At 39.6% G+C, this 14,060-nt stretch overlaps 1 protein-coding gene across 3 annotated transcripts in view; it reads right to left on the reverse strand.

Moving 5' to 3' along the window:
* The window catches only part of ZBTB41 (zinc finger and BTB domain containing 41), a 40,898-nt gene that overhangs the window by 14,635 nt on the left and 12,203 nt on the right, over positions 1-14,060 (reverse strand). For all 3 annotated transcript variants that reach the window (XM_019502036.1, XM_019502035.1, XM_019502034.1), the window contains 7 exons: positions 12,450-12,519; positions 9,953-10,100; positions 8,211-8,340; positions 6,396-6,491; positions 5,475-5,581; positions 3,814-3,919; positions 811-899 (listed from right to left, as the gene is read on the reverse strand). In XM_019502036.1, the coding sequence (XP_019357581.1) occupies positions 811-899; positions 3,814-3,919; positions 5,475-5,581; positions 6,396-6,491; positions 8,211-8,340; positions 9,953-10,100; positions 12,450-12,519 (746 nt within the window). The remainder of the gene's footprint in view (positions 1-810; positions 900-3,813; positions 3,920-5,474; positions 5,582-6,395; positions 6,492-8,210; positions 8,341-9,952; positions 10,101-12,449; positions 12,520-14,060) is intronic.

Below are 14,060 nucleotides of genomic sequence, written 5' to 3' on the forward strand. Positions count from 1 at the left end.
CTCCTGCCTGTGCTGGTCTAGCCAGGCTGCAGCCCCATGCCTGCTGTGGGCGCACCCCTTCCTCCACCCCACACTCCCATCCCTGCCCAACACACTGAGGGGCTGGGACCTGGGGACAGGGGGTCAGGAGTGAAGGGCACCAGCAGGGCCAGTGAGCTGCAAGTTGGGAGTGAGGGGCACCACCATTCTAAATTGTGCATGTTATACAATGATGAATGTCACTTGGAGCAATGGAGGGCCATATGTTGATATTGTTAGTTTTCCTGTTGATGTTGATTTCTATCTTTAAAATTAAGACTGTTGAGTTGCTTTAACTTGTAGTGTATAACAAGGATTTTGGGACCAAAATACTGTTGTGCTTTTTACTTTAACTACTTATTGGGTCAGGACTTGCCATGAATGCTTACAAATGGGTCCTGGTACAGAACAGATTGAGAATCACTGGTCTAGAGTACCAAAATGACTGGAAAGCATAAGAATGTATAATGTACATCAGCAATCAATGGGCTGATGCAAGATGCAATGAACTTTTGCAGCCTTAACTACAACCTTTAGGGCAGTTAAGAATGGTACGATCAATACCTTCAGAGGGCAGCATTCAGAAAGGGGCAATCTACAGGAGGAGGTACTTCAATCCATATCCTTTTACTGCTGCTCACAGTAGTCTTAAAACCTGAAGAGTTAAAATAGTTTTGATCTTGAGCCAGCTAACAGCTATTTGGCTACATTTCTGGTTGTTAGGAATAGATGCATTTTCTTTTCAAATGCACTCTTAAGAAAAGATAACCAGCAATGGTGAAAAAAAAATACCTGAATGTGTCCTGAAATGCATTTCCAGACTTGATTTTCCTTTAAAAATTTTCTTACAAACTTCACACTGATGAAACGTTGCTTTATATCTTGAAAAAAGAAAACGTTTTGATTAGAAGCTCACGGTTTTTTTCTAATAACATCTCAAATATGTATCAAGTCCTTTGTGGAATCTCTAACTGCATAATGGTTATTTAATAAAAGTTTCCATATATTTTTCTGTACATTTACACTGCAATATAAAATTTGTAACTGGAAAAGGTGTTCAAGTTCTTTGGGTATCCACTTTTCACGAATGCCCCTTAGGGCGCATCACCACGTGCAAGGTATGTGTTTCCAGGGGCACAAAAAGGAGCAGCACACATTTGTGCCACTGCTTTGTGCCTCAGGCATGCCCCTGCATGGACACTTCCGCATGTGCCAAATTGTCCTGGGTGGGGTAGGGGAGGCTGGGGCTAGGACCTGAGAGTCTAGATGGCCATGCTCCATTTCTGGCTGGTACTGCTGCCATGTGCACCATGCCGTTTTTTGCAGGGTTTTTCTGTTTTGTTTTTTTAATTGATACCGGCGTATCCTGGTATCAAATTTTGGCACCACACTGCAATTTGCAATGTGGTGCACAGTTGCACATTCACCGTGTGCAATTTGAGATGCCACAAACAGGTCTGAGGTGTCATAAACCACACATGCACACTCATCTGAACGCACCCTTAAAGCCTCTTCTCATTTTAATCTTATGTTCTGCAAGAGGTGTAAGCACCGAGTGTTCAAACAGCATTTCAAGACTTCCCTACAGAATCCCAAATGAACCATCTTTTATGTCCACCCTCTGTTCAACATCAAAAATAAATCTTCTCTCTAGTAGCAAGCTGTCATATTTAACAAATTAAAAATAGTGGGAAGCCTAGAATATAAGTCCAAGTAAACAAATGAACAACACAATTTGTTTCAGCAGGCAGACAGACTGTAACTGAAAATGAAAGCTTTATATTTTGGATCAAGCTAGACAACCTTGTAATTATTTTATATAGTTCTGCTTTTATGGATAATTGTAGCATGGTGCTGTGGTGTGCCTGCCATTTTAAGGGGAGAAGCTGCCTGAGAGGCAGCTTCCAGGTGGAGTACGGGCTGATAGCCTAGCCTTGGGCTCAAGATCCATAGAGATTTCCCCAGCCCAGGGAAAGGGCTGGATGGGATAGAAGGCAAAGGGAATAGAGCCTGCCAGCCCAAAGGAAGCTGAGCAGGGCACAGAGGGCTCCCCAGCCCAGAGGAGGGTTGTAATAAGGCAACCGAGCTGACCAGTCCAGAGAGGGGGCTGAACATGGTACAAAGGTTTCCCTAGCCCAGAGAGGAACTGTGTGAGGGGCTGGGAGTTGGAGGACCCAGAGTCCAAAGAGGGGCAAAGGAAAGTAACCTGCTGAAGCAGTAACACCTGTGAGGCTTGGGTTGTGCTGTAGGGGAGGAATGTAGCCATGCAATTTGCCCTTCAGGCTATAGGTGCCCTGCAGGGGCACTGCCAGGCTGAGAGGGCCTATTTAACACAAAGGCTGCTTGAGACTAGCAGGGTCCAGGAAGGACCCATTGATGAGTTGACTGCACTCAGGCTCTCTCTAAGGCCCGTGGGCAGCCTCCCTTTCTTAACTTTAATAACATCAAGACATGGCAAGCGAGCAGTTAAGGTAGGGCCACATTAGAGGCCGAGCCAGGCAGGAGCCACATAGCCAGCAGAGGGCATCATGGCCACCCTTGTGGCTCGAATCTGCTACATTGATTTACAGTAGTTATTCAAAAACAGAATAAACATTTGAAGCTAACCTTTAAACCTGTAAAATATCAATCATCATTGCTGATACTTCTCTAAACCTCTGGTACACTGCTTCCTGATACGATAGCTCGAAAGCTTTTTCCTGTTCTCTACATTACTAGGCTAGGGACAGAAATTACACATAAACCGGTATAAGTGATCGGAAACTGGTTTAAATCTGTAACACAACTGAAGTTCAATGAACATAAATCACTTTCAAAATGGACGGTTTAAGATAAACCTGGACAGATGTAGTATCAGACTTAGATGATTTATGTTGAATTGCTTTACTGAACAACTGTCCCAGATCCCCTCCAGATTCAAGTTAACTCACAGTCCCCCAGCAGCCCAGGATGCTTTGCACCCCCCTCCTCAATCCCTGCCTCCCCTCTCCACACCACAAGGTAGGTAGGCTAGCCTTAGCCCAAGCTGTCTGCTCCAGCCAAGCAGGGAGGTGGGCTCTAGTGCTGCCTGGCTTCTGGCCTGGGCCACTCCAGGCACATGGCTGCATTTCCAGAATCAAAAGTTAATTTTTGTTTACTTGCTTATTGATTCAATCTATGCAGTTTAGAGTCACCCGTGAAAACTAAACTGATTCAGCCTTTCAGATTGTTTATACTTAGCCCTACAGGTTGTCCAAGTACAGTACTGCTTCAAGTACAGTAAACTCCAGTTAATTCATCTACTAGATTTGCCACTAAGGTTTACATCTCTGTTGTTGCTATTCCTCACCCCCAGCACCTCTACCCTGCAACATCCCCTGATAAGCTGGTCTCTATCCGATTCTGTAAAGAGCACTTCTGGGAGAGCTTATGCATTTCTGAACTGACTTCTAACACATCAGAAATATTGACTAATCTGTAAATCGTCATTATATAGAAGATACACAAGCAACATTGATTTAGTCACTAACGAACATATTAAAGCTACTGACACCCCATCTGAGTCTTGGTGTTACTAGCCTAACTGAGAACAGAAGAAACTGGTCTTGTTTAGATTGTCAAGACACTGAAAGGGGTGTTAAGAAAATAATAAGATAAAAGGACTGGCATATGAATCAGCGTCAACAAATGGCCTTGACATATGAGAAATGCAGATAAAAGCAGTTCCCACATAAGTTTCCTCACAGGAAAAAATCTGTCCAATCTTCATTTACAATAATGAAATGTTTTAAAAAACAAACAAAAAAAATCCCTTACTTTTGCCATACTTTCTCTCCTAGATGAACACTTTTATAATGTACAGTGAGGTGGTCTCTACGGCCAAAACATTTTCCACACTCCTCACACTGATGCGCTTTTTCACCTATAAAAGAAGAAAATAATGTTTTGATGAAATTGTAAAAAGAATTCAAAAGCTTCACAAAAATAATTAACTCTTTACTCATAACTGTATTTGGTTCAAAGGCCTCAGCCAACCTAAAGCTTTCTTATTACATATTCAGAGCATACACCAAAAAGATTATCTATTGTCCAAAATTAAGATTTCAAGACCTTGGGATGGTCCAAGAAGAGTTTAAATTTTTATCCATCTCCTTATTTTTGGCTATTTTTTCCCTGTCCTCTTCTCCCTACAATGCAGCATCTAATTTTAATGACTGGGAAGCTCTTCCCCAAACAGCCATCCAAGGAGAACAGGAATCAAGTACAGAAGAATTACTGAAAATCTACATTTTTTGAGACAAAGTACTACCTGTGCAACAATCCAAGCCCCAAACACCTCAAAATACACATAAGTATTTAAGTAAACTCAAATTTAAATGTCTCTTACATTATCAGTTTAGTAGTTAGTTTTCAGAACTTTGTATTACCTCTACACAATAATCTCTTCCCACCCTGGTGTTTTAGTATTTACCTTTTATCTTTTATACTGTTGCTTAAAAGTCTCGATTCTTAGTCATCTTGAGATCCTCCACAAAGTGGCAGAATGTTTCTTCTCATGTAAGTAGAGGGAGTTTGGACAGTCAAAGAATGTAACTTTCTAGAGGGGAAAAAAAAGCAAATATGGAGTAGAAAAGGGGATTTTTTTTGTTTCTGAGTTTTCAAAGATTTCTTTGTTTTATAGCAAATGTTAGAATTTCAAACACTAAATAGGAAGCTGTCTTATTAAAGCAGAAAGTTTGGACTCTGATCACTTTCATATCTTCAGTTCAGAAAATAATTTCCACACTTTAGGGAGTCTTACATTCCTTTGGGTCCCATAATGGATGAAGAAAGAAATCTCCAATATGTCGTTTAGACAACTACTTTTCCATTCTTTTTTCCATTCAGCTCAACGTGCAAAATATACAGGTGGCTTTTTAATTTTTTTCCTCCTGTTTTTTCACCTACCTTGCTGCGTTCACAGTTCTCTTACTATACATTTTATGTTCTGACTCTCAATCCATAATAGGGAACTTCAGAAACCAAGAGAATACAAGTATCATTTTTTCATCTTTGTACTGTATATTAAAAGTGATCAGGGTACAAATTTTGACAGATACCGTGACAGCTTCTTCTGTGTTATGGAATTAATTTTTTCACACAACTGCTATTAAAAAAAAGAAATCTGAACTCAAAAAAATCCTCCTTTATCAAATTTGCTTCTTTTTTTCTTTTCTTAAAGTATTCATAGTTACACCTTTTGACTTCCCCTCAACTCTATTAACATGGCGGAAACATCTGGCTCTCCATACTTGCAAATGTCTGAAGAGATATTTAATTTATAAGAGTTTCATTTAAATAGTACTAAAAGCAATAAAGGTAACATTAGTAACAAGCATAAACATCTCTCCTATTAAAAATAAGTATCCAAAATTGGCTATCCGTACCATCTTAAGTCACTTGATAATTTGAAGCCAATTTTCAAAGACAATGCCTACCTGAGTGTATTTTTTTGTGTTTTGTTAGGTGGTCATGCCGGATAAATGTTTTCCCACATTCTTCACATTCATACCTCTTGTCATCATGGTGGACTCTTAGATGAAGTCTGTATTAAACAGAGATACATTTGTCAATGTATTAATATGATTGTGGTTGTAAAAGTGACTGTGAAGTACTGTAGCATCTTAAAGAAAACAGCATTGCAGGTCACCTGTGTTCTTTTCTTGCTTACAGAACTAAATTATTAAATTTCCAACTTATTAGTGTTTAACTGTTAAACAAGAAAAAAAAATAATGCAGATCAACTTTCATATTCCAAATTAAATTTGCAGTGCTTGTGGATAACTATAATTTTTACTTAGATTCAAAACTCTGCTGAATTTTGTGCGTCATCAAGACACATACAGACCCATTCAGTTATTTTAATTATTTTTTTAGAATATAACTTTCACTTGAAAATACAAAACACAGAAGCTAGGTTCTTCTAGTTCCCAGGGCTTTTCCATGAACAGTACTTAGTCTGGAAGACTTCAAAGACATCAGTTCAATATAAGTTGTACTGTATTTGAGGGAAGACGAATACTAATTTTTGTTTCTTGGGAGTTTGATTGGAATGAAGAAAATTATTTTTATTACATGAAAAGGATGTCATGTTATTTGAGTCCCAAATTTAATTTATTAAAAGTGAGATGATTTCATGCAACACCACCAAAATGGTTCGACATTTATTTAATCAAAACTGTGTTTAAAGTAATTATTCCTTTTGAGTTGGAAAAAACCAAAACAATGGTATTGGTGTTATCAATATTATCCCTCATAAAATACAGGAAATTGAACATAAGTTCATCTCGCATACATGCATGGAACACCATATGTAAAGAAGAGGTGACATCTCTCTCCAAATAAAAATGTTTCATTACCTGTAGGAACTTCCATGACGAAAACTCTGCCCACAAATACTACAAAGATGAGGTTTCTCTCCACTGTGAATTCTCAGATGTTCTTTCAAAGTTGTTCTGCGTAACACAATAAATAAAAGGGTAATATTTAAGAATGGTGTCAGTACCATTTACAAGTGTTGGTAGAACTGCATGTTTTCTATACCTTCAACACTGACAAACTATGTTAGGTAAACATAGGGCAAAATTACAAACAGCACAAAAAAAATTCTTCAATAGTTTTTTTCTGAAAAGGGTACCTAATATGTTTTACTGAAAACAAAATAAATGCATATGCTTAATGAAAAATGCAAATTTGCCCAGTGTAATTACTATATGCCTTATTGTTACTGCTAGCTAGTATTTTAATGATGACTTCACCCCCTGCCCCTGCCCAATACCGTCAATCTAAACAAAGAGCACAAAGTTTTCAATTCAGTGTTGTGACAAGACCCTGTCTCAGGCAGCCGTGGCACCATCTGGTGGCCAATCTAGTCCTACTCCAGTCCAGTCCCCCAGGATAACACCACCCTCTCTGTTCTGTCTGCCATGCCTTGATGTTATCTGTGTGCTAATTTGGGAGGTTGTCCCAAGAGTTTGTAAGTGGGCTAAGAATGAATCTACGCTTGACTTAGCCCACTTGTACCACTCAAAATCCCATTCCCATCTGTGCAACGGTGCCCTGCATTCACCATCTCCTCTGTGTCTCACAGTGCATTGACCATAGCCTCACCTATGCCTTAGGAGCACTAATCATGGTCTCGAGCCTCCCCCATAGCCACACCCATGCCTCATGAGTATTACTCTAATTTCATTCAACAGATCCTCTAGCCTTGTCTGGGCATCAGTTCACACCCACCCACCTGGTCCTGGCAGAGTTCTCTCTTTTTCAACCTACCAATACTCTGGCCTATAATACAAGCCTCCAGTTAATTTAAAAACACAAAACAGTAACTGACTAGTTTCTACCTCAAATATAAACCCTGCCTTGGGTCTTAAGTGCTGCAAAAACCTCTCTCCAGTCTGTTGGCTACATCCCAGCCTTCAAGGTATCTTCCTACAGCTTTCTCTCTCACAGTTTAAACTGGCAGGAGCTCCTTTCCCTCTAAAGATCAGGGAACCAAACTGCCTGCTCTGGAGCCAGAACTAGGCTTTTCCACTACTTGACTCCACCTGTTCCAATCACCCACCTCTCATCTTTGTAAATAGGCCCAGGGGTTTCTTCTCAATCAGTTAACAAGCCTGCTTCTCTGCCAGCTTCTGCCTATCTAGTTATTCTGCAGGCTTCACTTAACTGCTTGGCTACAGTTCTACCTGTTGCTCACAGCAGGCAGCTTGCCCACGTTTCCCCTGCAGCCTTAGGCTTCTGGCTTTGTGCTTGTGTGGCTGCTGGCTAATCTGGAGATCTATCCCTCCAGGCTAAAGTCCAAATCTTAAAGGGACCCCAATGTCCCCTCTAGTTCTTTATCCCTCTAAGAGGGACAGAGCTGGGACCCCCTGTTACACGTGTATACAGCCCAAAGTGCACTTAACTAGATTTGCTTATATGACTAAATGACTGCTATCTTTCTCTGTTATCCTTATTTTCTTCTTAAAGGAAAACAGAAAGAAACTTAATACAAGCTGTAGTATTTCAATTACACCTCAATATAAACAAAAACTATTTTCATACGTTGACTTCTATCAGAGATACTACTTTTGAAATAACCTCCAGAAGTTAACTATTTTAAAAACCTCAAAAGCTTTTCTTTTACATTAAAAAATCAAAGGCTAAGTCAAGTGTCTGTAACTCCTTACCTTTCTCTTACTGACTTTCCACAGATAAAACATGTCCATTTTCTCTTTCCTCCATGAGTACATTCTATATGACGTTTCAGATTTCCTGTGTCATTAAATTCACGACCACAAATATCACATGGGAAAGGTCCTGGCAGAAAATACACAACACAGTAGTAAGTTGTGAGTAATGCATATGAGCTGCTTTACTGTAATCTGCAACAAAAAGATGGCCTAACACATTATTGATATATTATAACAAATCTTTTTGGCAATTTCAAGTACAAGATTTTTTTTCTTTTGGCAATTTATCCTGTAATATTTCAGTTTGATTTTCAAAATCAAATATTCTGGAAACATGTGCAACTACTATAAAAACAAAAATTTAGTACTAATATACAACAATAACTTAGGTGCATCTGAATTTTTTCCAAATGGAAATTAGCATTGCCACTACCAACCAAATTCAGGTTCCTAGAAGGAAAAGTTGACAAGAAGTAGACCTTCAGCATGATCTGGAAGTCATCAGATCTGGTAGTGGCTAACAGAAATGTAAAAGCGGAATCCATAGTCAGACCAATATAATACAGTAAAATCTTTGTTATCTGGCATCCCCGGGGTAAGGGGATTGCTGGTTAAGTAAAAATTCTGGTTATCTGAAATAACCCAGCTGCAGATGGAGCGGGGTGGGGAGCTGGCAGTGGCGGCAGCACAAGGTGGTGAGTGGTGGCAGCAGCTGCTGTGTGCAAGCTTTCCCACACCCCCTCCTGCATATGACCAACCAGCCAGAAATTCCGGTTAATAGAATTTCCTGTTACTTAAATGCTGGATAACAAAGATTTTACTGTATTTGTAAAATACTAACACCTAGCACAGATTAAGAGTGCAACTCTCTTGTTTATAGTGTAACATATATGCATGGCACGGGGCACCAATCAGGGATTTGTTCCTAAACTTACCGTCACTGAACCAGCAAGTTGAAAGTGGAGTGCCTGCAGATCCAGAAAGAATGAACACTAAGCTGCTTGCCAGCTCTGGCACCCAGGAATTCAGGGGATTTGAACAAGCTCCTATGCTATCTGTGGCTGCAGCTAACAATCTGCTGATTTTTGTGGTGGGAGCCAACATACAGCTCCTGATCTGGGCCAGTTGGAGTCACCACTGCAGTGAGCTGAAAACTAGCTGATTGTCAATACTGGCTGGGAGACCCCAGGTCCTGTTTGAGACCATGGTTGTCAGGGCCAAGACTACAATTAGCTGATTGCTGAAACCTGGAAACTCTGGCCAGGCTATCAGATGCAGGTAATTGGAGGCTCCCTGCTATTGGGGGGTGGGGTCCAAAGCTTCACCTACTGGGGAATTTAAACACTAACAGGAGATTCTTATCCCCCCACAGCCAGGCTGTCCAAGTTCCTTAGGCACTAGAAGCCAGAGACTGGAGAACTTCTCCCTGCTGTTTAGGTATGAGCACCCAGGGAATTTTAAAAAGCATGGCTACAACCCAGCTACAGGTGCATTCTTGGGTGTGCAGCTGGGTCTTCCAGCTGCACACCTGCTTTTTAAAGGTCTGGGGCACAGTGATTTCCCTTATATTAGGCTCATGGCACCTCCTCTACCTGCCTCCAGGGTTTGGGTGAGGCACCAGGTCCAGAACCTGGTTCTGCCCACAGACCAATTTTACCAATTGGGTAGGGATGCACATCACAAGAAGAACACGTTTACTTCAGATCTATAATTTAAAAGTCAGAAAGAGGTTTCTATACCGAGATGGAATTTCTCTTGATGCTTCAATCTTGCAAATCGGGATTTAAAGTGCTCTTCGCAATAGGTACACTTGAAAGGTTTATCCTGCGAGTGAAGAATCATATGTTCTTCTAAATGGAGTCTTCGAGCAAAAGATTTCTTACAAATCTAAAATGACAGAAACATTTGTTCAAGCATCTAATCAACTAGAAATAAACCGTGGGGTTTTTTTTGTTTGTTGTTTTTTACAGCCCCTAAAACAATTGGTGTTTACTATAGATTTAAAGAAAAACATTTGTATTGACAATTTTAAATCATACAGATGATAGCTCCACCCAGTAAACAGAAAAATTCTAATTGCTGCACAACATAATATATCCAATTTCACTAAATACATTAAATTATCTGGATTAGTTCTCCCTTATTTTCCAGTTGTACATTTCCCAACAGCACAGATTAAACAAAACAAAAAAGTTTAACCAATGAAATTTGTGTCTGCATATAAACAGATTACAACCAATTATAGCACTACATGTAAAGAATGTCATCTCTCAAATGCCAAAAATTAAAGTAGATGTTAAGTCTCAGATTCACTGGCTAATACCATGCTACAAAGAGAAACAGCTCCCACTGATTTTGTTGGAAATTACTGTTGCCAGTATTTACATTTCCACTGAACATAAGCCAATGTCTTCCAGTCACTGCATGCATCACACAGGTCATTTTGAGAGAAAATTTGAATTACAGTATTTTTTCCCCAGAAGATAACACCACATATTTAATAAATTATGACCAAATAAATGTAATTCAAATCTAAGTGTAGGACTCCATAACTCCTCACAACTTAGGAGTTGTGAAAGCAAGAATGTTCCGTTTGCTTCCATTTATAATTCCAACTTCTGGGATTGAAGTTTACCTGGTATTCTTGTATGGTCCAAAAAGTGCGCACACACAAAGTTTAATGTTCAAACAATTACTTTTCAGCACGTGAGCCCTCAGACTGGTACACATCACTTGGTGAAACATAGAAACATTCTGAAGCCTAAATGTTTGAAGTAGATTTACACTAGATTCTCCCCCTGTTACACATGTTAAAATCTTACCCCTGCTTCATAGTTTCAGTGCCATCTTTCTAATGTGTGTCACTAAAGAGAAATAACCACCATTCCACCTTTCAAAATCACAGGCAGGGATGAATCAAGAGAGAGTGTAGGTACAGTTGTATGGTCGTACTCCCACTCTGGTTCGCCACTGAGAACTCCAGTCTCAGCAGATGGACACATGGGCAGTTCTCTCTCCATCGCTACCACATTCCTCTTTATGCCATCCAGGATCAACTACTGATCACCAACAACATAAATGGCAAACATATTTTAAAAGTAGTATACAAGGCAGGGTTTACCAAATACACTTACTCCCTTGCCAGACAGATGCAAGCTTTGAAAGCAAGTACTGTCAGTTCTGCAGGATCTAAGATTTCCATATTATTTTTGTAATTGTATAATTAGTAATTTTTACTAAATGATGAGGTTTGTAATGAACTTTCCTTCTCATCTGAAAGAAAGAACTGTTAAACATGCACTTGACAGACTATTAACAGAACTCCCTACATAAAGGGTTCTACCACTGTGATAGTGACTATGTCAAGAATGATTTGGGGTTGGGGGAGGTACACCAGCATCTCTGAAGTTCCAAAGCATCTACCTGTCTCCCAAACAATTACTGCTCATATCAAAACATAAAATAAGCAAGTTTAACAAAGGAACGTGCTTATGCTACCTGTTCAAAAGTTCAGGTCCTTATGAGTGTAGGTACAACTACTGTGTAAGTATTTGGATAACTAAAAATGTTCCACTTCTTGTAAAATAAATTACTTAAGAAAAAAAAAAATCTGATTCCAGAAACACTAAAGAAATTGACAAGATAAATCATATAGTTGGTGGTGGTGGTGGTGGTGGGGGGGGTTCTTTTCATTTTTTTCTTTTAAAAAATGAAATACCATTGATATCTACCCTCCTTAGAGAATTCAAAGAGAGGATCCTCCTCATTTATGGGACACAAAAGGCCACCTGGTATCTGTGAACTGATCAGTTGGCATGAACATGCAGCCAAATAAAGTATGAAGGAAAACTTATTGAGATAAAGTTCTAATTTCTTAATACTATATTTGTTTTCTGCTACTCATAACACTAAATTCATATTTTACATGAAATAGCTGCAAAAACATGACAGAGGACTTAGTAAAAAATTAACATCCCTTGCCACTTATAAAATGAAATGTGGTCCTTTATACAGAGCTACAAAGTCCTAAACTTAGCAATTAATAAAATTCAACTCAACTGACAGAAAAGCAAAACTTCATTATGGCCTGCACAGCTTACTGAGATCTACAGCAAACATAAAATTATAGTGCATATTAAGCCATAAAACTAAGTAATTTCTATATAATATAGTTTTTGAAAACTTAGTATAAGTCTTCAAGATGTCTGATCTTTCTAAAATCAAAGTAATGCTTACATCGCATTTCCAGCCTTCACTCTTCGTCTTTTTGATAGAAAGAAATTCTTGTATATTCTCTGGATGAAACCTAGGAAGAAAGACAGTACAACTGAATAATCATTTATGACCTTACATCTCTGTTATTTACATTCATATAAATTAACATATTTAATAGTGCCAACGTCCTGTTCCGTAGTCACCTCCCAACATGCTCACCTCTCCATCAGACTTAACTGACATGCATTTTTTTAACCCAGCTTCCATTTAAAGTAAAAACCAGATATCTATTTCTTGGGATGAAAAATTCTGAAATTACATGCACTCAACTAACCACCTGGTCTATTACTTATTGACATATATTCTTGTAATTATGTTAATGCATAATTAATAATTACTTATTAATATTAGGTGTTACTCCTAACATACTGATACAAATTAAAAAAAAGAGACAAAGCTTCAGAACAGAAGGCAATTAAGATAGAGATTCCCCTGATCAGTTTTAAGGATTCCAGTAAAACCTCTTTCCTTCCAAATAAGTACTGCCTACCATGTTAACATTTATGTCTAGATTCAAATTAACCCATAGTTTGCAGTTCAGGTTATCTTTTTTGGGTGTTCACCATTGTCTCTGTCAGACATTACAATAATAATACAAATGGAATCTGAGGAATGTTATGCCCCACCTTGAACATCATGCCTCCTGCCATGACACATGCATGGCAGGAGGCATGATGTTTGGGATGGAGCAGAAAATTCCTCAGATGCTAAACATGCCACTGCCATGGCCAAACCAGGACTGTAGCTGCACCAGGCCCAATCCCAGGGATCAGACTAGGGGGCAACCACATCCAGATCTGGGACTGTGCCTTGCCTAATCCCAAGGATCAGGAGGGGGCAACCATGTCCCACACTCAGGGCTGTCCCATGTCACTTCTAACATTCTGTAAACCTAGAAGGAAAGACAATACAACCAAGTAATCATTTATGACCTAACTGCTATATTATTTATATGATCGTATTACATAGTGCCTAATTCCTGTTCTCTAGTCACCTCCTAGCCTGCTTATTTCCATATCAGACTTAAGTGAAGCACATTTTTTAACTCAGCTTTCATTTAAACAAAATGTCTGTTTTTTGAGTTGCATGCATTCAACCAAACACTTGGTAATTTTATCAATGCAGGTATAACTTCTAACACACATTGACACAGTTTCAAAAAAACTACCACAGGGGGAGAAAACTTTAGAAGAGGAGACACATAAGATACAGTCTACTGAAAAGGGGAACGCTGCCATTCAGACCCTGGGGCTGCCCTGTCCTTGATTCTAGGGATCAGGAAGAAAATGGTTATGTCCAGGACCCCAGTAAGGGCAGGGGTCAGTACTGGTCCCAAACTTGGAGATCAGGCAGGGGTGTACCATGTCCCAGATCCAGGGACTGCCTCTATCCAATCCTGATGACAGAGCTCCCCACAAACTCAGCATGTGGATAGCCTTGGCCTGCAGGCCCTATGGAAACTACAGGACAAGGCTGCCCACATACCAAGCCCAGTTTGGGACCCAGGACTCTCCAGTCCTGATGCTGACGATCAGTTGATTGTCAGCCTTGTGGTAGGGCACCCCCCCCCCC

Source organism: Gavialis gangeticus, unplaced genomic scaffold, assembly GCF_001723915.1.
Source record: "Gavialis gangeticus isolate Ggan-Ray unplaced genomic scaffold, GavGan_comp1, whole genome shotgun sequence".
NCBI classification, from domain to species: Eukaryota; Metazoa; Chordata; order Crocodylia; family Gavialidae; genus Gavialis; species Gavialis gangeticus.